The sequence below is a fragment of the Coregonus lavaretus genome, assembly GCF_964263955.1.
Source record: "Coregonus lavaretus genome assembly, chromosome: 34".
Classification (NCBI taxonomy): Eukaryota; Metazoa; Chordata; class Actinopteri; order Salmoniformes; family Salmonidae; genus Coregonus; species Coregonus lavaretus.
The window spans coordinates 29,685,793-29,710,201 of NC_140021.1; the positions used below are offsets into that span (position 1 = coordinate 29,685,793).

At 41.7% G+C, this 24,409-nt stretch overlaps 1 protein-coding gene across 1 annotated transcript in view; it reads left to right on the top strand.

The window, feature by feature from the left end:
- Positions 1-24,409, top strand: part of kiaa1217 (KIAA1217 ortholog) — a 138,275-nt gene that overhangs the window by 75,858 nt on the left and 38,008 nt on the right. The window contains exons 3-5 of the mRNA XM_084151864.1: positions 10,331-10,523; positions 19,122-19,320; positions 22,808-22,901. Of these exons, the coding sequence (XP_084007990.1) occupies positions 10,331-10,523; positions 19,122-19,320; positions 22,808-22,901 (486 nt within the window). The remainder of the gene's footprint in view (positions 1-10,330; positions 10,524-19,121; positions 19,321-22,807; positions 22,902-24,409) is intronic.

Below are 24,409 nucleotides of genomic sequence, written 5' to 3' on the forward strand. Positions count from 1 at the left end.
GACCCAAATGGCACCCTATTCCCTTTATAGTGCACTACTTTTGACCTTTGGGCCCTGGTCAAAAGTAGTGCACTATATAGGGAATAGGGTGCCATTTGCGGCTGTGTGACTTATTCTCAGATAAGGCGTTAACTTAAGTATGAGAGAATGTGGTGCCAAGAAGACTTGTCATATTAGGCATGGCTGGCAAGTTAGTATTTAATCAGATATTACTTAAGTAACCAGGTGGTATCTCACATTTCTTGTCACCGTCTCCCCTTTCTTTGCTCTGCTGTCTTTCATGTATGTAGACAGAGATGGGCAAAGATACTATCTTGTTGATGAGATGGGCAAAGATACTATCTTGTTACAATTACAAAATACTCTAAAGACCAATGTATAAACATATATTTTTTTCATTGTTCGAAATACATTTGCAATTACACGCCTTCACAACAACAACATTCTTAGTAACAGAAAAACGGTGTACTTGCTATGACTGATATGTTGTTGTTTATATACTTTAGTTGAATTCACTGACTGTAAGTCACTCTCGATACGAGGGTCTTCTAAATGACCAAAATGTAAAAATTAACAATTACAAAGCACACAGGGTCCATATTACATTAAATAAGTATTTAAATACATATTTCAAATACATGTAACAGAAATACTGCCCATCTCTACATGTAGATAATATGGACAAAGTTTGTGTGTGTCTGTGTGTGCGTGTGTGACCTGAGAGAACAAACAGACCTATTTTTTATTTTATTTTAGAACTTCTGACCACAGGCTCTGAGCCATATTCCCATCTTCACATTTATCAGATACACCCAGAGAGGCGCAAATCAGACCTGACGGTTATACTGGCCAGGACAAACTATCTGGAGGAGAGTGTGTTCTCTGTGTGTCTGGGTGTGTGGGTGTGTGGGTGTGGATCCCCTTAGAATGAAACCCAGCAGAGCTGTTATTACGGGAAAGCCGGAAGCGTCAGAAGGAATAAATCATACTCTGAGTACTAATGTTATGACATTAAAGAGCAAGTCTGGACAGGACGTGATGCCAGAGCGCTGTCAACAAATACTTTGTCTGTGTGTGCGTTCAAGTGGCAGTGTGTAGGTGTGTTCGTCTGTGTGTGCGTGTGTGTGCGTGTGTGTTTGTCTGTGAGTGTGTGTGTGTGTGCGTGTGTGTGCATGCGTGCATGGGTGCGTGGAAAGTACAGTAATGCGTAAATGATCTGCTAAGATCTGGGTAGCCCAGACCTGTTAAACTCTAGCTTGCTCAATCCCAAAGTTGCACGACAGTTACTGGCACCAGTACAAAACAGAACCAGTAAAATCACCCTGCAGCGTGCACCGTATTCCATGACTAACAACCTCATATTATTTCCAACCTTTTTCCAGCCTTTCCAACGTAATCACCTGTAACTTAAATGCCGTGCAATATAACCCTTACGGAAAAACCACATGAATTTCACGTGATCACACGTGTTTCACATGTGATCTCATGTGAAGTTAAAGCAACATGTGATAATATGATCTCATGTGAAATAAATGTGACAACATGGCGATGCAACATTTCAACATGTGATACCATGAAACTGCACATTTTATTTTCACATGTGAATGTTTTTCACATGTGAAAATGCAAATTAGATTTTCATGTGCAATTCACATTTGAGGTGAAAACATGTTATTCTCCTCACATGTGAAAAGGTGGTGATATGTGAACTCTAAATTTAACATGCGAACAACTGACCTCACATGTCTCTTATGTTTTCACATGTGAAAATGTCAGCTCAACGTGCGATTTTCACATGTGAAACTGCACATTTCCCGTGTTTTTTTAATTTATGGGAAGTAATGAAATGGTATGGGGGTTTGAAGATAAATGGTATGCTGTTCAGCTAAAATATTGTAAACATCTTTAACCAATATGATTACATTTGACATGATCAGCAGATTTTTCAGTATGACCCCACCTGGGATTTGATCTTGCAACCTTGGGCCACAAAGTCTGTAGAATTCTCAGAAGTCCCCTACAGATTCATTGCCTATAGTACATCTCTGCACTTAGCAAAATACTTCCATCTGCACTTCTATTTTAGTTATCAGTTAATCTGACTATTGTTGCATCATTAATACAATTATCAGCAATTTGAGGGATTTTCTGTATAGTTGTCTAATGTTGGTGGGACATATTATTCTGTTTTAATGTTACTCCTGAATTAATATGATAAATATAATAGTTTTTCTTGAGTGTATTTTTTAAGAGATTTACTTTGAAGTCCAAAGTGTAGGGATACAGGTGAAGTCAGTTATTGACACATAAATGGTGGTGTAGCAGGAATATTGGAATGCTGTGAACCAAGAGGTTGTGAGTTCAAATCCCATGTGAGGACGGGTTGAATAATAATGACTGTATTAATAAACCTACACAATGTAATCATGTATGTCAAATATGTAAGTTGATGATATCCTAAGGACTCATTTTTGTTTGCAGGGCATCGCCTGTGAGATCCCGTGAAAAATATCCACATGTGAAACTTCATGTGAAATATAATCACATGTGAAGTGTTCCAAAACCATATGTTTTCACATGTGAAACTTCATGTGATTTCTTTTTCCTTAAGGTAATGCAACTTTACTTGCTATTTAGAGACATACTAGCAATTTAGTTGTACAACTATGGTGAAGAGAGAGACAGTTTGAGTGGTTTTTAGGGTCTCTGTCCCATGCTGCCAGAGGAGAGACCAGGGGCGGACTGGGACCAGAAATCGGCCAGGCCATTTCTTCCTTGAGGCCCCCATTATTACCCAAATAATAATTATTCTGTGCAACAAAAAAAAAACTATTTTGACTGTCCCACTTGGCTAAAGATGGACTGGCCCATCTGGCATTTTCTCGAACTGCCCTATGGCTAGTCTGTTTCTCGGTGACACTGATTAAGTTGTCAGTATTACCAGTGAGGGTTAGCCTAGCAGGCTTAGGTCTTATCTGTTCTGGGGACCGTTGTCATCTTTCTGTCTTCTTCCGGCCCTTGTGAGATGGAAGGCTGTAAATACCAAAGGGGATTGGGGACATTTCAGAGGTGTTCATTTTATCTGACACACACTGTCAAACTTGTAAATCGATTACTGCTCCCAGATAAATCTTGTGTCAGTGCACAAAGAGTTATTTTTTTCACTGGATGACTTAGAGATTGAAGAAAATGTGTGTTGATTTTGATTAGTGTGTGTGTGTGTGTGCGTGCACATGCGTATGTGGTTGCGCACCCTTGTGTGTGTGATCCACTGTGTGTCCTGGTTCTACACACAACCACTTCCCTTGACTGCTCTCCCCTGACACTGTGATGGTGATAGAACTTCCATGTGAGTTTATCCTGGGCAGCCTGGGGTGGAAGTCACCACCATCCTTCCATCCACTCTGGGGGAGAACAGTGGGGCTGGAATAACAGCAGGATGTGTGTGTGTGAGAGTGTGTGTGTGTGTGTGTGTGTGTGTGTGTGTGTGTGTGTGTGTGTGTGTGTGTGTGTGTGTGTGTGTGTGTGTGTGTGTGTGTGTGTGTGTGTTCAGAAGACCAGGGGAGTTTCCACTAGACTAGGATATGGGAAGCTCTGCAGGAGGGAGATACTCGCTGTGCTGGTAATTCACTGTAAATATCTTATATTCTATTAAATGTCTTCAAACTAGAAGGGAAATATTTAAAATGTATTTAATTCTGCTTATGATCAGGATTGTGGCTATGATGTTTAGTCACATATGTCTCTTATGCATAGGTTGAGATTGAGAAAATATGGATTCAGTATTTGTAGTAAGTTGGTTGGATGAACAGTAGCCTCTGAGCGACATTGTATGGATTGCCACATAGGGCATTGTAATATGTGGACTTTCAGAATGTCAACATTCTGTAAATCTCCAACCTTCCATTTGTATCGCTCGGAGCATGTTTGGCTAGCGAAAGTACAGTAGTCTGAGTTTGTTGTCGGCGAACCGTCTATGTTTGTGTGCTCAGGCTAATATGTTTTGTATAGGCTCTCTCAGTGCAGGCACACAGAGGTCTGTGTGTGAGTCTGATTTAGGTCTGCCTGAGTGAATGTAATCGAATGGCTGGGCCAAATCAGTTATGCATATGTCAAAGTTGCTGAAACAGATTAACGTAGGTTGTGGGAAGGTCAATGGACCTGTTGTCATGTGGTCTCATATGGCCTATCGCTGCGTCCCAACTGGCACCCTATTCCCTTTTGCCCAAAAGTAGTGCACTACTTAGGGAATAGGATGCCATGTGGGACGCAGTCCATCTCTGGTTAGAGGGATTTCACAGCTAACCCCCTTTGAATGTTGCCACTATCTCTTTCCAGACTCTGGATCTTATATGACTGTACAATGATAGGCTAAACAAAGTAGCTACCCTACCTCTGAATGTGTCTACTGTGTGTGCTATATCTGCTTTGACTGCAACTCCTGCTACAGTTATTATGTCATTAAAAAATATATATATTATTTTTTTGTATTTTTTATTAACCCATCCACAACCCCCACCCCTCCCTCTGATGTTTTTATAGCTTTTCTGCTACATATACATTTTACATACATGGTACTTTTATATACAGCAATCACATAACAATAATACATTTATTGACGACAGCGCATATGAATTTGATATACCGTAATGTGGTTGATATACCGTAATGTGGTTGATATACCGTAATGTGGTTGATATACCATAATGTGGTTGATATACCGTAATGTGTCTGATATACCGTAATGTGGTTGATATACCGTAATGTGTCTGATATACCGTAATGTGGTTGATATACCGTAATGTGGTTGATATACCGTAATGTGTCTGATATACCGTAATGTGTCTGATATACCGTAATGTGTCTGATATACCGTAATGTGTCTGATATACCGTAATGTGTCTGATATACCGTAATGTGGTTGATATACCATAATATGTCTGATATACCGTAATGTGGTTGATATACCGTAATGTGGTTGATATACCGTAATGTGTCTGATATACCGTAATGTGTCTGAAATACCGTCATGTGTCTGATATACCGTAATGTGTCTGATATACCGTAATGTGTCTGATATACCGTCATGTGTATGTTACAGTATCAGTCTGATATGTCTCTTTTGACTACAGTTATTACCTACAGTTATTACCTAATAAAAGCATATGTAATATTAGTTTGATATGCCGTAATGTGCAACCACAGTGCAAACCGCCTAGAATCCACAGACTATAGCCCTTCTCCATAGAACGCGTGATTAGCTTTGATTGTTGATACTGTAAAGTCGACCCCTTTTTAACGAACCAATTAGCCAGGCCAGGCAGTCTGTCTGTAGAAGGTCATGTGAGGATTTGGAGGGAGGGGGATTAGAGGTGGAATGTAGTAGGGGAGGGGTTAGGGAGGGGGACACAGCCGTAATGAATGGGAATGGACGACAAGGGGATACTAGTGTATAATGTCATTAACACTGGGGATGTGTCCCAAATGGCACCCTATTCCCAACATAGTGCCTATTGGGCTCTGGTCAAAAGTAGTGCACACATAGCCTGGATGATACAAAAGACCGTAAAGAGTTGGAGACCCACAGACAGACACAAGGATACTGAATGCACTGAGCACAATGGAGCCATCGCTGAGATGATCTGGGAATTCAAACCACAGTCTTTAGAGTAGTAAACCAATGCCATGTGTGTTTGGTTGTGAACCATACAGTGTCTAACAGATCTTGCATTCTTCCTCGTCAGGTATTCAGCAAAAACTCAGGACCCCAATTTTGGACCATAAAGTGGCTTACCATATCCAGCTGAACGTCTATTGTTTTGTTGCTGGGCTACGTAGACGTCCTGTTAACAGAGTGGCACCTCAGATTGGACAGGGTTAACACACAGATGTACAGGTAGGGTTAGAGTAAGAGAGAGGGGTTAGACAGTGTGTCTTGCTGTCTTCCCATGATGTACAGGGTTAGCAGCATGTAGAAGTACAGTACACAGACAGAGTGTACATGGTTAAGGGACTCCAGATGTGTGATACTCATACAGATCAGGCCAGTTAATTACATTGGGCTGAGGGATGGTCCTATCTCTCTCTCTCTCTCTCTCTCTCTCTCTCTCTCTCTCTCTCTCTCTCTCTCTCTCTCTCGCCTCCTCTCCTCAGGGAGCCAACACAATTAGCATCTTAAGTTTAAAGGCTTGCTGACATCACCAGTGTGGGGCTAAACCATGTTGAGCTTTTGCTTCCTGTCTGAAGTCCACACTCTTCAATGTCTGAAAAGAGAGGAGAAGTTTGGCGAGAGAAAGACCTAGATGCTGACTAGACAGAGTAAATAGTCTTTGATTCTTATTTAACTCTTAAATGAGGAATAGGGAACAATTCCTTGACAAGATAGACAAACATATTTATATTTCTGTTGTGCTCTACACAACCTGAAGCTTGAAGCGGTCTTAAACAAAGACTAGAAAAGATTACTTGTGAAGTTGCTTCTGTTTTGCAGAAATCAGCCCATCCTCCTGGCAGCCATGGCTATATTTTCCATAAAGTGTTCTATGTCTACCACAGCAGGTCTTTGATAGAAGCAGTGATTATTTCTAACTATCATAATTCAATTTAATCACCACGTCTCAGCGCTGTACTATACCTCTGATCGTCTGTCTGAAACCAAGACACCACAATCATAATGATGTTTAGACAATGTTATGGAATCTTTTCGTATTTCTTTGCTTTTCATCCATCCATTTTTGTGGAATATCTGATCGTTTGTGAATCCAGAAAATGTACCTAAATTGTATGCAAAAGTAACCTGATTTGACAGTTGTGAAAATCTTTCAAGGTACGAAAGACAGTAAACACACAAACACACACATGCACATGTAACCGGTGTGAAATGGCTAGGTAGTTAGCGGTGTGTGCTAGTAGCGCTTCAGTCGGCGACGTCACTCGCTCTGAGATCTTGAAGTAGTCGTTTCCTTTGCAAGGGCTGCAGCTTTTGCGGAGCGATAGGTAACGACGCTTCATGGGAGGCAGTTGTTGAGAGGGTCCCTGGTTCAAGCCCAGGTCAGAGCGAGGAGAGGGACGGAAGCAACACTGTTACACAGACACACACAGAGTAAAATGCGACTCTAATATTACGTTTGCTAAATAAAAACTAGAGTAATAAAGGAATTTGAAGGGACGTATTCGATGTCATTGAGTATAACAAAACATCAGACATCAAACACCCAATGGACACCGCCTCTGGAAATCATTTTGGAAATAAAACGAGAACAATGGAGAAACTGCAACTGAAAGGCACACCAGAGCTTTTATTATACCATATGACTCAGAATTCAGTCATCTGTAAAGACTTTGAAGTCAGGTGAAAACAGAACATGTTCTCATGGAATAGTACATAGTATAATGTTAAAGAATGATATTGAATGACCTTGATAAAGTCATAATATTCAGACTGAAGGTGTTTGATTAATTTGTTCCCGAAGGTCATAATCATTATCATATTTTGTATTGAAGTCCTTCAAGCTATTTTGTAATCACTTTTGCTGTAACTGTATGAAACTGGTTCACTTCTCAGTACCACATGTTAACACTCATCACGTCTGTTGTAGGTGACCTACAAAGAATGATATGATAGACTACTCCGTGCAGAAATAGTAGGTGCTCTATGGTTTCCATTGACTGTCATAGCTAACTAAACCACACAGGGTGAGATGTGGAATTTAGGTCTCTCCTCCCAGCCGTGGCCGGATCGACGTGTGGTCGATGTGTCTAACAGCAGGTTGGCGGTTGTAATCAGAGGTTAAACTGTGGTTTTCACGTCTAGGCCACGACAGGAAGAGGTTTCAGCTGGGACAGGAAGTGGCTTTTCTGTGATAGAGGGGTGCCAAATGGAGTGCCTGCCAGAGAGAGGGAGGGTGTGTGTGTGTCTGTATGTGTGTGAAAGAGAAAAGGGATAACTTGCTAAGCTCATCCGAGAGACACCTCATCATTTGGTGTTGATGGGTAAACTTTATTACCACTATCCGCAGGGAGGTGGTAGGTCTATCTGACATTTTGTCCACGTAATACAATCACACTGAATAACTCAATGGTCTCAAGCATCTCTCTCCACCTTGCTCAGTATGTATTCTACCACGTGACAAAATGTATGTAACACTGCCAGGTTTTCAGAGTAGCCTGGTACTGTATCTACCTCAACATAATTGGGCACACTCATAAATAATTACTTTTCACTCATAAATCATTCAAATTCCGTTCAAATTACTGAGCATGCTCCTTGGTTTCGGATGACACATCAACTGAACTTGACCCTCCATGTGACTGTCTCATCATGGGCCATGCATATAAAGGACCGTACCTTTTTTACTTACTACACATTGAGTAAGCATATTCTAATAGAGTTGTAGTGCTCGGTCATCAGGTCTGCGTCCCAAATGGCAGCCTATTCCCTATATAGTGCACTACTTTTGACCAGGGCCCTATGGGAATAGGCTGCCATTTGGGATGCATCCCAGGTATGCCCAGAGGATGCTGCTGCTATATCAGGTGACAGGTCACTCCTGTGGTGGTGACACTGAAGGTGACGTGTCTCATCCACTCAACGATGTCATACGAGATGACTCAGCACAGAGCTAGTCTGGATAATAATGAGGGCAATTGTGTGGATGGTGATGACTGTAGAAACAATCATACAGCTATTTATAGCAAAGGATTAGTAGACTATAGTGTATGTTGGATCTATTGGAAAGCAGATGTGGTACAGTACAGTATAATCTCACTCCGAAACATGATCTCACACAGTTCTGTTCACATTGCTGCTGTGTTTCTTGATATGTTTGATGACCAACTGTCACACCTCTCCCTTTCCCCACTTCCCTGCGTCCTCTCTCTCTCTCTCTCTCTCTCTCTCTCTCTCTCTCTCTCATCAGTCCTTACAGGGCATGTTGTCTTCTCTCCGTTCTGAGCTTGACATTCAGAGGTACTTGCTGAAAATCCAATTTCCCCACACAGTTAGTCTGCCTTTTATCTTATCTGCATCATGCCTGGGCGTGTGACTCTGTCTGCATCCCAACTAACCTGTCTGTCAGGGTTGGGCTCAATTCGAATTGAAGGCAGTCAATTCAGGGAGTAAACTGAAATTCCAATTCAATGATTGAAAAAAGGGCATCTATTTTCAATGACTTCTCAATAAACTGAAAAGGAGAAGCTATTTATGTCAAAATGGTCATTGTGTGTGCACCTGGGTGTGTCCTCAGAGCCATTAGCTTGATAAAGGGCTCTCTGTGTGCTGACCTCTCCATGTTAGTCACGCTGTCACCCTGGCACAGATAACCTTACAGTACCACCAGGCTTCTCAATGGGCTCCACAGCCTTTAACACTCTGCCAGGCCCACAGGACTGCCTGCCTGGTGAACTCATTAGTGGCTTTAATCAGCCTCACTGCACCTTTTCCACTGGTTGTTGTGCAAAGCTTGAAAAATATGTCTGACCTAACGAAAAAATATTATTATTTGTATTTTTTCTACTATGTCGATTTTGGGGCTGCAACTACCTACACCACAAGCGAGAAAAGCATGGTAGTGTGTGTGTGTTAACCCTTCACTTCTCAAGTTGTGTGAAGCTTGTCAAAAGAGAAACACATTATATTATGTGATAAGGCCTAGGGACCATTTTTTCTGCAACTGCGACATGGAAAATCATAGTGTGTGTGCTTGTGTGAAATATAGCAGGGTGTGTCTTGTCTGCCTCACCTCACCTTATCTGTATACTCCTGCCAAAATCACTGCCCGCTCCACATTAGTCAATGGGCCGAGGGGGATACCCAGCACAACCAAATGACTGCCCCCCTCTTCCTTTTTTAGCAACTGCGACATGGAAAATCATGCTGTGTGTGTGTGCTTGTGTGACATAACCTATAACAGGCAGTGTCTGTCTGTGTGTCTGCAATCTGCATTGACGCAAACAATTGACACCCAAATACACTGGAATGCATGACTAGAATGTTAAGTCACACAATGGCACTGGGTTTTTCACTGTGTTAACATTGTAGTTAAAAATCGTCTCTTTCTCTTAAAAAACACTTAAAAGCATTAACACTAGTGTGTGGTTCAGATGGCTTTGTTGTGGTGGGTTTGATCCCTGCACGTGACACTGGCACATAGCTTAGGGAAATTGTGTTTCAGTTTGTGTACGTTTTCTATGTAGGGTTGCAAAATTCCAGTAACCTTCTCAAAATTCCCAGAATTCATTTTTGGGGGGACATTTTGGGAAAGTTACTGGAACTTTCCCTGTGTATCGTGACCCCTCTTGCTGAACCTCTTTCTCCTCTTCTCCTCTCCAGAGCAGAAGCCCTAAACACGGCCTCAGCAGCTCCAGTGTAGGGGAGCAGGCTGAGCACCTCTCCCTGGCCTCCCTGGAGTCTCTGGACACCATGTCAGAGGCTGATGCCCCCACCACCTTCACCAGAGGCAGCCGCTCCCGCGCCAGCCTGCCCGTAGTGCGTTCCACCAACCAGACCAGGGACCGCTCGCTAGGTAGGGGACCACAACATAACCACACTGTGTTTGATGCTCTTATGATGCAATTAACCACAACTACACCAAGGACTGCTTCTCACACACACACGGACAGACACAGCTTGCACAACCCAGCCTGGCTAAAAAAATACACACACACACTTACTACACATACACCAGGGTTTCCGGACATTTGACCGGCAGCATTTTAATTTACCAGACATTTGAGAAATTTACCAGACCCATATGTATAGGGTGCTTAACCTGATTAGGGTGTCCACCCACGGTGCTCAGAATGACAGAATTCACATTTAGATTATGGTAACTCATTTTAACAGAACATACAACCCGAGGATGCAACAGGGTGCGTCCTTCTTGCCGAATTCCGATGTGCACTTTGAAGATTATTTTATATTTTCCTCAGTAGACAAGACGAGTAACGAACAGCAAAATCACTAGCCTATGTCAATCTACTATCCCCCATAGTACGAAAGTTTACCTATTCTATTGGTCAGCTTGTCATTCAGTGCTAGAAAGAAATTGCCTATTCCAAACAGACTCTGGGACAGTTGTGGGAAGATAGATCACAAATTCATACAAGTACTTAATAAAAAACGTTCAAAAGCAATGAGGCTGATGCCACAGATCAGGGCCCGGTTTCCCGATAGCGATGGAATTTAGGCTTACAAGGGTTTTAACGATGCATCTTTCTAACAGCGGCCGAAGATGTAACATGCATTTCCCAAAACACCACTCAGATAAGCGGGTCGTTGCAGCATGTGTCGATGCTGATCGAAAAGAAAGGGAGCGCTGCTCTCGGATCAGCTTTCTCCATTAAAATAGTTCCTTAAAATTTAAATTATTTCACAATACTGACGACGGATCAGCTCCTAGAGAGATATTACCACCTACGGCTGAAAATATTGAGGCGGCTTATTCTTCTAATGCTTACCCAATAAAAATGCACAAAATCACAGATTTGGCACATCATTGAGCACATGTTAGGCTACACATCATTAAATATATTGAGACAAATTACAGACAGCAGCCTACAAGTAGCAAAATACAACTCAATTGATTGAACATTAAATATTCAATATGATTGAAATAGGCCTATAGCCTACTGTTTATATTTTAATGCAGTCATCTCGGTTTTCATTTGAATATACGTTGTTTGTTTGTATCAATTACAAAGACATTGACAACATTGTATTTGTAGTCAATTTGGTGGTCACAGAGAGACGGATAAACCATGTGATTCTATGTTTAGTGGTGATCTTCTGTGTATGAAATGGCCAAAAAAGCATCTCATGACACACTTAGCTGTTCTACAGGTGGTCTGAGGCAGGCGTTAGATTACGAGAATTTTCAAGTGCAACGTTAATAACGATGGTTTTGCGAAACAGCTCTGAGATTTAACGATGCTGCTATGAAGGTTCTAACAATGAACTTAGCCTTAAAGTTGTTTTTGGGGAACCAGGCCCAGTACGTTTAGCTTAAAATGTTAATAAACTATAATTTCTTCACATTATAAGTGGAGCAATGCGCACACGGCAGTAGACTACGCGCAAATGTTCGTTCCATAATGCAATTAGCAGGAAAACACCATTGTCAAAAGCGCACCTCACATGTGAGCGGTTTCATGTGACAGAAATAAAATGATTGCCTCCACGTTTAAAGAAAAGGCTTTTGGCTAGAGTACTTCATAATATGAAGTAAAATATTCAGGTTTCACGCAATTAAGAATGTTTTCAAAATGCATTGGTTACTGCCTCCAGCTCAAATTGTAAAGTGTGACACGCTGAAGCCTGCCTACTGTTGCCTATCCACTTGAATTGTTGTGTAATGATTGGGCTTATAAAAGCACATGTTTCACTCCAGCAGCAACAGGAGCTGTGGTCATAGCCACGAGGCGAAACCCAGTGGCATAGACCATCACAGCCATGATAAAAATTTCAAAACACATAGACTCGAGTATATTATTGCTTTTATACAACAGGTTACCAGCATTAAAAAGCAAGATTCTTTCCCAAACCATCAATTTTTAATCAAAAGGTGATGCTACATTCACTAACACTGGTTGTCAAGTGCAATTTTAGGCGTTCTCTGGTCATTAGTTCTATTCGTATTATCTACCATTTAAAGCAAAACTACCAAAGTTCTGGTTGATAGCTCCAGAGCGTTGCAGGTTGTTATGGCAAACAAAAATGGTTGCTATGGAGGCTCTTCCCCCCTTGCTACACTCTTAGAAAAAAAGGTGCTAAATAGAACCATAACAGGGTTCTTCAGTTTCTGCCCATAGGGGAACCCTTTTTGTTGCTAGGTTCTATCTAGAACCTTCTATGTAGGGTTCTTCAAAGAGCCCCCTGTATATGGTTCTACCTAGAACTCTATGTAGGGTTCTACCAAGAACCAGTTTATCATCAAAAGGTTCTTCATAGAACCGTCTACGAGAAACCTTTTATCTTTGGACGGTTCTTCCTAGAAATCTATATGAACAGTTCCACCAGCCTTATTAGCCTTTAAAATTAAATTATTTATGACAATTCATTACATATATTTGAGTGCATAATTATACCCTAACATAGTGGTGTTAGGAATCTCCTGGTTTACAGGCCAAGTCAGGCCTGCCAGTCAGATTATGCTGGCTTGCAAAGTAATGTTTAATTTATTTTGGAATCCAGCCAGCGTCAGGATAGCCAACAAGTGGAATTCTTAATCACCCACAACCTGCATTCAGCCAGGGTAGGGAATATGGAATATTGAGACTACCTCAATCCTCTAAACTGGAACCACCATCTGGGTACAATAAATCCAATTACTAATAGATTGGATTAGTTTAGCAAACTGAATGTTATTTATCTTTGCGTAGCATCAAATTAATCAACCAATCATGTAAAAACACATATTACAGTAAAATAAACTATTCAGAAAATCTCCCTGCAATAGAGCATGCTGGGAAATATTATGTATGGTTCTATACTGAATAAAAATATAAATGCAACATGTAAAGTGTTGGTTTCATGAGGTAAAATAAAAGATTCCAGAAATGTTCCATAAGCACAAAAAGCGTATTTCTCTCTAAGTTTGTGCACAAATTTGTTTACATCCCTGTTAGTGAGCATTTCTCTTTTGCCAAGATAATCCATCCACCTGACAGGTGTGGCATGTCAAGAAGCTAATTAAACAGCATGATCATTACACAGGTGGACCTTGTGCTGGGGACAATAAAAGGCCACTCTAAAATGTGCAGTTTTGTCACACAACACAATGCCACAGATGTCTCAAGTTTTGAAGGAGCATGCAATTGGGATGCTGACTGCAGGAATGTCCACCAGAGCTGTTGCCAGAGAATTTAATGTTCATTTCTCTACAATAAGCTGCCTCCAACGTCGTTTTAGAGAATTTGGTAGTACGTCCAACCGGCCTCACAACTGCAGACCACGTGTAACCATGCAAACCCAGGACCTCAACATCTGGCTTCTTCACCCACGGGATCGTCTGAAACTAGCCACCTGGACAGCTGATGAAACTGAGGAGTATTTCTGTCTGTAATAAAGCCCTTTTGTGTGGAAAAACTCATTCTGATTGGCTTGGTCTGGCTCCCCAGTGGGTGGGCCTTGGTCTCAAGTGGGCCCTCCTAGGCCCACCCATGGCTGAAATTTAATGTATTTCAAAATACATTCTGAAATACATTTAAAGAATGTATTTTAGAACATATTTTCACATGTATTTATCAATATATTCAGAAATGTTTGTAAATATATTACAAACTGCATTTAAATGTATTTATAAGAAAATAAAAATAATTCACCAAATCATATTGTAACATAATAGTGACTGTCTTAACAATTACACTTCAGTAGGCTCTTTTGTATCACATTCACTTACGTCAGTCCAATTAAGACTGCAGCACTGGCAGTATACAAGGCTAACCTTTCATCCCAGAACACAACATAACACATTAACTGGCATGACAATCTGTCTCATGGGAGGCCAAAAAGCACTACGACAAAGCCACACCCCAACAAGTAGTCTCCAAGTCTTCTAAAACGCTGCCGCCGCTACAATATATTTGGTCAAAATGCATTTTTATTGTACTTGACACATACCAAAGCATACCAAAAGCACTAACATGCATTTAAATGACTACAAAAATGACTACAAACATGATACATTATCGTTCATGTAGTGACTCCATGTCTTTCATGTGCGTATGACAAATAAACAAACAAACTTGACAAGAGCGTTGCAACCAACGTCCAACGGGCAGAACTTAACGTGTACTGGGTCGTTCCAGGAAATGAGTGCCTTTTGCGTCCCTTTGATATGTTAAGTAGAAATTATGCACCAGTTTTGAATTTTAAAAGCCTGTTATATGAAATGATGTGCCCTTTAATGTAGACCACATGGAGAATTCAATACATCTGACTTTCAATATGAATAAAGACTTGCTAAAGTGGAAATATTCTGCATTTTGTCCCTCCGTGCATCCTCTGTGACTTCTAGGAAGATTTTAACCCACTAACCCCAACAAATACTCAAAGTTTTCACCATCCTTGCAAAGCCCTTGTTATTTCGTTGCATTGACAAAGTTATTTTTTAAGATTATGATTTATTTCATGTGATTAGTGATTCATTTACGTCTGTCCCTCATTTTAAGGTCAACCCTGTTACGTGAACTGAACTCTCGTTTTTAATATGGTGAAGCTATTCCTTTTTAAATACTTATTTGAAAAGAAACATTGAACATCTAATAGTCAAATCATAGTGTAAAAGCATGAGCTGGTTCTACTCTTTTTGGCCATTTTCTGGTCAAGCATAACACATCAACCCTGTTACCAATAGATAGACAGGCTAGAAATGTTTTAACAAGTAACAATGTTTTGTGAATCTTGCATTCAATTGCCCCTCCCTGTTGCACATGACAAGCTTCCATTCCCTGTCACAAGGAGATTCATGGCTGATTTAACTAGTAATTACCAGTTGGAGGGCCGATGTCCCCCAAAATTATCTCCATTGATCAATACGTAAAGAGTATTAGCCGAATGAAGAATCACTTTGGCCCCCCTGTAGATGTCATAGCCATGCATTTCTGGAATATTGTCAGGCATTACATATGCACTTGAGCAAAGATGCAAATGTATGTACATGCATCTCTGGAATACATTTTAAGGCAATACATGCATTTTAGCAAATCCTTTTACGTGACGTTAAATATATTGAAATGTATTTTTTTTCGTATGGGTATTGACAGGATTAGAAATGGTGTTTGCTATCAAGGCAGAGGGCACTTCAGTATGACAAAGCCTTCAGTTGTGTGGAAATAGTTGCATTAATACACTGCCGCATAGCTGTAGTAATGTTACGCTGGTTCTTCTAAGAACCAGTCATTTAACGTTGCTGACCTAAACCGAGAGAGCGCTAGAACTCTCACAATCACAACATGTAGTCAACCTCTGAGCCTCTCAGGATTTTGCTTCTTAAAATGGTATTTAAAAATGTAAGCACATATCTTAGTTTGAAGTGACTTTAGGTTGAGTAATTGTAATTTCATTTATTTTGAGTGCCTCTGAATGTGTAGTTTACATTTACAAGTCATTTCGCATGCTGCTCTGTGCCAAAAGAGGCCTCTTGCTTAGGTTGAAATGCAGACATTTGCAGACACAGCAGGAGAAAGCGTTATGCTAGCAGCGGGGGTTATTGGGTGATGAAGGGGTGGAGAAAAGAGGGCACATTACCCAGCATTCCACTGGTGGCCCTCCCATACGGAGTAGGGTGAAAGTTGCCCCTAAACACTGATCTTGGGCAAGGTAGGCTTTTTCCCCATTAATGGTTAAATGTAGAATTGGGCGAGGGTAAACTGATCCTAGATCTGAACCTAGGGAAAACTTCACCCCGTAGCCTCCCACACACACATACACACAGTCGTGTCCCCAGAGACGTCTGGTCTTCCGTAAGAGCCCTGTACCAGTGGAAGTAGTCAGAGGATTTCTTAACACAACATTGGAGCTACAGCAGCTGACATCTACAGTAGGATTTACTAATTCAAGTGAGTTTCTGTATTCTCTCGATGTTACTTACAGCATAGTGTTATGTATGGCGGCAGGTAGCTTAGTGGGTAAGAGCATTGTGCCAGTAACCGAAAGGTCGCTGGTTCTAATCCCCGAGCCGACTAGGTGAAAAAATCTGTCTATGTGCCCTTAAGCAAGGCACTTAACCCTAATTGCTCTGGATAAGAGTGTCTGCTAAATGACAAAAAATGTAAATGTAAAAAAATGTAAATGTATAGTAGTGCTACATTATGCTTATACTACAGTATTGTAGTAGTTGTTTTGGGAGAACTTTTTGATATTTATTTATTGCTGTACTGCATTTTAGATTGTAGAAACGAGGAAATTTAAATAACTCTCTTTATTATTCTGCATTTGAAATTATCGTAATTTAAGGTGATTTGGTTCCATTTGGAAAAACATTAGAGTAGAGTGTTGAATAGGATCTGACTGTCGTAAAGCCTTGCAAGCTCTAGAAACTAAGTATACGTCCCAAATGGCACCTCATTCCCTATGTAGTGCACTACTTTTCACCAGAGTCCATAGGGCTCTGCTCAAGAGTAGTGCCCTATATTGGGAATACAGATGTATGATCTTAATTTGATCACCCTGTTGCAGGAGAACTTTCCTGCAATGCAGAAAATGTCAGTTTGTAATTTCCCCTTTGAAATTCCATAGTTGATTTTCCCTTACGGAAAATGTATCAACCCCTACAGAAATGTCAATTAATTATAATCCACACAATAATGTACATTTCCTGTTGCTGCAGGATTACTTTCCTGCTATAGCAACCTAGCTCAAATTTAGTTACTAGGGTGCCATTTGTGATGCAGCCAAAGTCTGAACTGCTCTGTCCATTTGCTGTGCAGCCACGCCATTTGGTTCTGATTTAGTGAGTGAAACCAGACAATCAACAACCACATACAGTCCTGCAATCCGACTCCATCTTAGAATTGAGCTGTCCAAAGTCTCCGGAGCTAATAAAGTTTGGTTTTTAGGGAATGTTACAAATACTGCATGTGAAATAGAATATGAAGCCCAATGTGTGTCCCAAATGGCAACCTATTCCCTATAGGCCCAAAAGTAGTGCACTATAAAGGGAATAATAGTGTTCCATTTGCGACGCACGACCAGTCATCAAATAACGCACGTCGTATTAGGATCATCTGCAGTATCTGTCCATAGGACCACTTTAAGCCGTACACTCCACAGAGCTGGGCTTTACAGAAGAGTGGCCAGAAAAAAGCCATTGCTTAAAGAAAAAAAATAAGCAAACACGTTTGGTGTTTGCCAAAAGGCATGTTGGACACTCCCCAAACATATGGAATAAGGTACTCTGGTCAGATGAGACTAAAATTGAGCTTTTTGGCCGCAAAAAAAATGCTATGTCTGGCGCAAACCCAAGGCCTCTCATCACCCCGAGAACACCATCCCCACAGTGAAGCATGGTGGTGGCAGCATCATGCTGTGGGGATGTTTTTCATCGGACGGGACTGGGAAACTGGTCAGAATTGAAGGAATGATGGAATGCTCAAAATACAGGGAAATTCTTGAGGGAAACCTGTTTCAGTCTTCCAGAGATTTGAGACTGTGACAGAGGTTCACCTTCCAGCAGGACAATGACCCTAAGCATACTGCTAAAGCAACACTCGAGTGGTTTAAGGGGACATTTAAATGTCTTGGAATGGCCTAGTCTAAGCCCAGACCTCAATCCAATTGAGAATCTGTGGTATGACTTAAAGATTGCTGTACACCAGCGGAACCCATCCAACTTGAAGGAGCTAGAGCAGTTTTGCCTTGAAGAATGGGAAAAAATCCCAGAGGCTAGATGTGCCAAGCTTATAGAGACATACCACAAGAGACTTGCAGCTGTAATTGCTGCAAAAGGTGGCTCTACAAAGTATTGACTTTGGGGGGGTGAATAGTTATGCATGCTCAAGTTTTTTTTTTTTTTTCTTATTTCTTGTTTGTTTCACAAGAAAAAATATTTTGCATCTTCAAAGTGGTAGGCAAGTTGTGTAAATCAAATTATACAAACCCCCAAAAAATCAATTTTAATTCCAGCTTGTAAGGCAACAAAATAGGAAAAATGCCAAGGGGGGTGAATACTTTCGCAAGCCACTGTAACAGTACACCAGGGAAAGAGCGTGTTAGTTCACAAACTGACTTTGTTAAGTTGTTACAAGGAAGCCCTAGTATTAGTTATAGAGCCATAGATGTATTTACCATAGAGTGGCTCAGCACTTAATTCCTGGATTAATCGTCTCTCTCTTTAAAGGAGTCTGTAGGATCTTGTATTATGCTACTGGAAACATCTGGTATTTTACTCAATGTAAATACACTAAAGATAGTGCTGTATGTCAGACTGCATACAACTCATGTGGCCCACAGTACACAAAGTATGCGTCCCAAATGGCACCCTATTCACTATATAGTCCACTACTTTTGATCATGGCCCATAACACTAATGTCGTGTTCCTGTACATGGTTAACAGCCACCCGATCATCATCAACCAATCATTATCTTTTTGGTAACCCTCTCTCCTCCCTCCCTGCTTCCCAGGTGTGCTGTACCTGCAGTATGGAGACGAGACCAAGCAGATCCGGATGCCCAATGAGATCACCAGTGGAGACACCATCAGGGCTCTGTTTGTGAGTGCCTTCCCCCAGCAGCTCACCATGAAGATGCTGGAGTCTCCCAGTGTGGCCGTCTACGTCAAAGATGACATGAGGAACATGTACTACGAGCTTACTGACGTCAGGTGTGTGTGTGTGTGTACACTGCGTGTGTGTGTTTCGTCTCTATTTTCCCACACTGGGTTAGCTAGAGAAGGTCATTTGGGGTTTGCTTCCTTATGTCTCAGTCTCACCCCTGTAAGGTCCTCAGGGTTACCCAGCAGCCTTCCTCTCTCCCCTCCTTAGGCTCTTCCTGTCTAATGAGCTCAACTTACTCAACACAGGAAGTGACCCTCTGAACTTCCCAGTCAACCCAATAGCTGTGTGGATGAAAGGCCTCAGGATGTGGAGCCCTACTGTCGTGGAAGCTTTAGTTCCACCAACACCAAAACAAACCCAAACAACACAGTGTCTGAGTCCCAAATGACACACTAATCCTTATCTAGTGCACTACATAAAATGCACTACATAGAAAATAGGGTGCCATTTGGGTCGTAAGCACAGTATCAGAATCTCTACTTTCTCAAATGTTGTCCCACGTGACGGAAAGTGGAAGGTTCTATTGTGGGTGACTTCATGTGTTTTTAAACGTTTCCTTCCTGCTCAGTTGACAGGACAAAAGGATTGGACAAGAACCCATAAACAGTCTTGTTTCTTCCAGAGCCACAGATTTAAAGTGTGCGAGAGAGCTGTAGCAATGGTGGCCACAGTATGGCTGTCTTCTCTGTGCAGAAACATGTGCCTGTGCAAAGAGACACTTGGTCTGCGTTCCAAATGGTCCATATTCTCTATTTGGTGCACTACATTTGACCAGGGCACAAGGGAACACTGGTCAAAAGTACTGCACTAAATAGGGAATAAGGGTGCCATTTGGGACGCATTATAAGTGTCTATTTGCACAGGCACATGTAGCATTAGCATTAGCCTGCCTTTCTTTTAACACACAGAGAAAAACAAACACCAGTGAGGTTCTGTTGCGTAAGTTGTCCCCACTGTCTCTGCTCTTTTCAGTTGTTCACCGGGGTATGACTAATAAGACAACACTGACCAGGGTTTCTTGTCCTCACAGTCATCCCCACACACAGTCATGTCACCAATCACCCACTTCCTGGTACTATGGGTGTGTTTATGGGAGACAACACTTCATAAAATCCAACCATACATACAGTGCATTGGGAAAGTATTCAGACCCCTTGACTTTTTCCACATTTTGTTACATTACAGCCTTATTCTAAAATTGATTAAATAAAAATGTTTCCTCATCAATCTACACACAATACCCCATAATGACAAAGCAAAAACTGTTTTTGAAAAACTTTTGCAAATGTATTAAAAAATTAAAAACAGAAATACCTTATTTACATAAGTATTCAGACCCTTTGCTATGAGACTCGAAATTGAGCTCAGGTGCATCCTGTTTCCATTGATCTTCCTTGAGATGTTTCTACAACTTGATTGGAGTCCACCTGTGGTAAATTCAATTGATTGGACATGATTTGGAAAGGCACACACCTGTCTATATAAGGTCCCACAGTTGACAGTGCATGTCAGAGCAAAAACCAAGCCATGAGGTCGAAGGAATTGTCCGTAGAGCTCCGAGACAGGATTGTGTCGAGGCACAGATCTGGGGAAGGGTGCCAACAAATTTCTGCAGCATTGAAGGTCCCCAAGAACACAGAGGCCTCCATCATTCTTAAATGGAAGAAGTTTGGAACCACCATGACTCTTTCTAGAACTGGCTGCCCGGCCAAACTGAGCAACCGGGGGAGAAGGCCCTTGGTCAGGGAGGTGACCAAGAACCCGATGGTCACACTGACAAAGCTCCAGGGTTCCTCTGTGGAGATGGGAGAACCTTCCAGAAGGTTCCATCTCTGCAGCACTCCACCAATCAGGCCTTTAAGGTAGAGTGGCCAGAAAGAAGCCACTCCTCAGTAAAAGGCACATGACAGCCAGCTTGGAGTTTGCCAAAATCCACCTAAAGGACTCTCAGACCATGAGAAACAAGATTCTCTGGTCTGATGAAACCAAGATTGAAATATTTGGCCTGAATGCCAAGCATCACGTCTGGAGGAAACCTGGCACCATCCCTAAAATGAAGCATGGTGGTGGAAGCATCATGCTGTGGGGATGTTTTTCAGCTACAGGGAGACTAGTCAGGATCAAGGGGCGGCAAGTAGCTTAGTGGTTAAGAGCATTGTGCCAGTAACCGAAAGGTCGCTGGTTCTAATCCCCGAGCTGACTAGTTGAAAAATCTGTCGATGTGCCCTTGAGCAAGGCACTTAACCCTAATTGCTCCTGTAAGTCGCTCTGGATAAGAGCGTCTGCTAAATGACTAAAATGTAAATGTAAAATGTAAGGGAAAGATGAACGGAGCCTAGTACAGAGAGATCCTTGATGAAAACCTGCTCCAGAGTGCTCAGGACCTCAGACTGAGGCGAAAGTTCACCTTCCAACAGGACAACAACCCTAAGCACACAGCCAAGACAACGCAGGAGTGGCTTCGGGACAAGTCTCTGCATGTCCTTGTGTGGCCCAGCCAGAGCATGGACTTGAACCCGATCGAACATCTCTGGAGAGACCTGAAAATAGCTCTGCAGCGACACTCCCCATCCAACTTGACAGAGCTTGAGAGGATCTGCAAAGAAGAATGGGAGAAACTCCCCAAATACAGGTGTGCCAAGCTTGTAGCATCATACCCAAGAAGAGGCTGTAATCGCTGCCAAAGGTGCTTCAACAAAGTACTGAGTAAAGGGTCTGAATACTTAAATAAATGTAATATTTCAGTTTCTTTCTTTTTTAAATAAATTTGCTAAAATGTGTAAAAACCTGTTTTTGCTATGTCATTATGGGGTATCGTGTGTAGATTGATGAGGGGAAAAAAACATTTTAATCAATTTTAGAATAAGGCTGTAACGTAACAAAATGTGGGAAAAGTCAAGGGGTCTGAATACTTTCCGAATGCACTGTATATGGATTACCCAGGGAATGATTTGACAATGCATACAGAAGCTGTTTAGTGACTATATTGGATTATAGTATATTTGAATTTCGGTAGAGCACAAGCTTTCAGCACACTGGGCAATTATACTCCATTTTGAAGGCTCTAATGGAAAAAGCAAGTGTTCTCTTTCTGTATTGTTCTTGTGGTGGTGGGATGTTGACTTTGTGACTAGCCGTCATCTTTTTTATCAGGGCTGTAAAAGTTGTCACATGTTCGTTCCTCGCAGACTGGTACAGTATAGCACAGGAGTACTAGCTGACTCAGAACACATCTAGACAGAGAGATCTTTACTTAGGGGCTTTATAAAGGAAATTTATTTAAAAGAGGAAAACTATTCACCCTAACACTACTGGACAACTTTTGGGCTTATTGGAGACTTTTTGACACAGCACCGTGATGTCTCAGCCAGTGTACAGTCAGTACACCAGACCACGTACTGTGTATGACATAGCCTTGTCAGATTACACACCAATGTCTCGGTATAGGAGTCCCAGGGCTAGTGGAGACAGACCGCTGTCCGATAGTGATATAATCTGGGCTCCTCATCAAACTTTGGATGTTTTTCACTACAGGAATATCGTGGATCACTCCTGCCTGAAGGTGTACCACAAGGACCCCGCACAAGCCTTCAGTCACGGCCCAAGACCCACCAACGGGGATGCCAGGGTGAGTACTTTACTTTCGTTTTTTTTGACACCAGCTTCAAACAGCTGAAAATACAATCTTTTTTTAATGGAAAATATATTTCACAGCGGTTTAGATGGCACAATGATTCTCTACACTGTACTTGCTTGTTTTGTCACATAAACTGAAATTAGGCCAACTATTAGAATTTTGGCAACCAGGAAATGGCGGAGCGATTTCTGCATAGTACATCTTTAATTCCTGTCTGAGCAAAGGAAGATAAAGAGTCTAATTCTAAGTCCATACCTGCTGTGGTGCTTTTGTAAAAAAGGTACAGTATTTATGATGGGTATTATTATGGGCAACATGCCAGCCATTCCCACGGAGACAGCTCCAGTATAGGCCAGTCTAGTCAGTCTAATGTATAAATAACACAGTCTATGGGGGCCCTACCTCTTCCTCTCCTCCTATCCTCCTCTACCCTCTTCTCTCCTACCCTACCTATCATCCCTCCTTCTCAGCATCTGGGTAGAGGAATGACCCCCAACCTCCCCCCGTCTTCCGTAATCTGTTTATGGGGGGTCTTCTGTTCTCTGTGCCTAATTTCGGGGGGATCGAGGGAGCCTTGTGTGTGCTTTAGCGCAGCTCTCCGAAAAGAATTGAACTACATTCACGGGGCTTTTCCTTGTCCATTCTTCTCCAATCTCCTGCTAATCTCCCACAAGGCTGTCGCCTGCTCTCCGCATGTTGGTTTCCTGCTGATGTAACGGAACTAACGCGCAAAGACCTCATTCCTCGTGTGTTCTTCCCCAAATCCTTTCTGATCAACTGACCCCTGTCCTCCTTAATCCTCTTGGATGCTTTATCTATCTAGCCAAGAGGAGTGTCCATGTGGATTGCCATGCAGAATATGGCCCGCATTCCCTGTGTAGTGCACTACTTTTGCCAAGACCCCTATCGGGTCCTGGTTGAAAGAAGTGCACTATATAGGGAATAGGGTGCCATTTGGGACACAGACAGGAGTATTATTGCAGTTATTACAATCACAATAACCCTTTCAATGAGCCCCAGCATAATGCATTGCGTCTTTGTTGGGAGACGGCAGCTTTGCTTTATGGGAGGTGGAGTGTGTTGTCAGATTCTGTAGTGTTTTTCTTTAGTAGTAGAGTAAAGTAGCATTGAGTGTTAGGTCTAGGGACTACTTTTGATTGATTCTTATTTATGAAACTGTGCTTCAGTCTGCCTCTATTACCTATGTATGCATACACTGTAAAGTATTTTACTGAAATGACTGGAACATATAGGACACAAAGGAGAAGCCACTATTTCTAAAACAACTACTGCAGAAAACTCAAGAAATAACTATTGATCGCACTACTGTTGACTGTTTAACAGGGAGTAGACATATTTTATGAGCAGTGTTATAAAAAGTGAACACACACACTGCATGAATACGTAACATTACGCAACCCAGTTCTCATGAACTGTCTTATCAGTTCTGTCATTGTTTAACCCTCAGGAGCAATTCACACACTGTCTGTCTCTCTAGA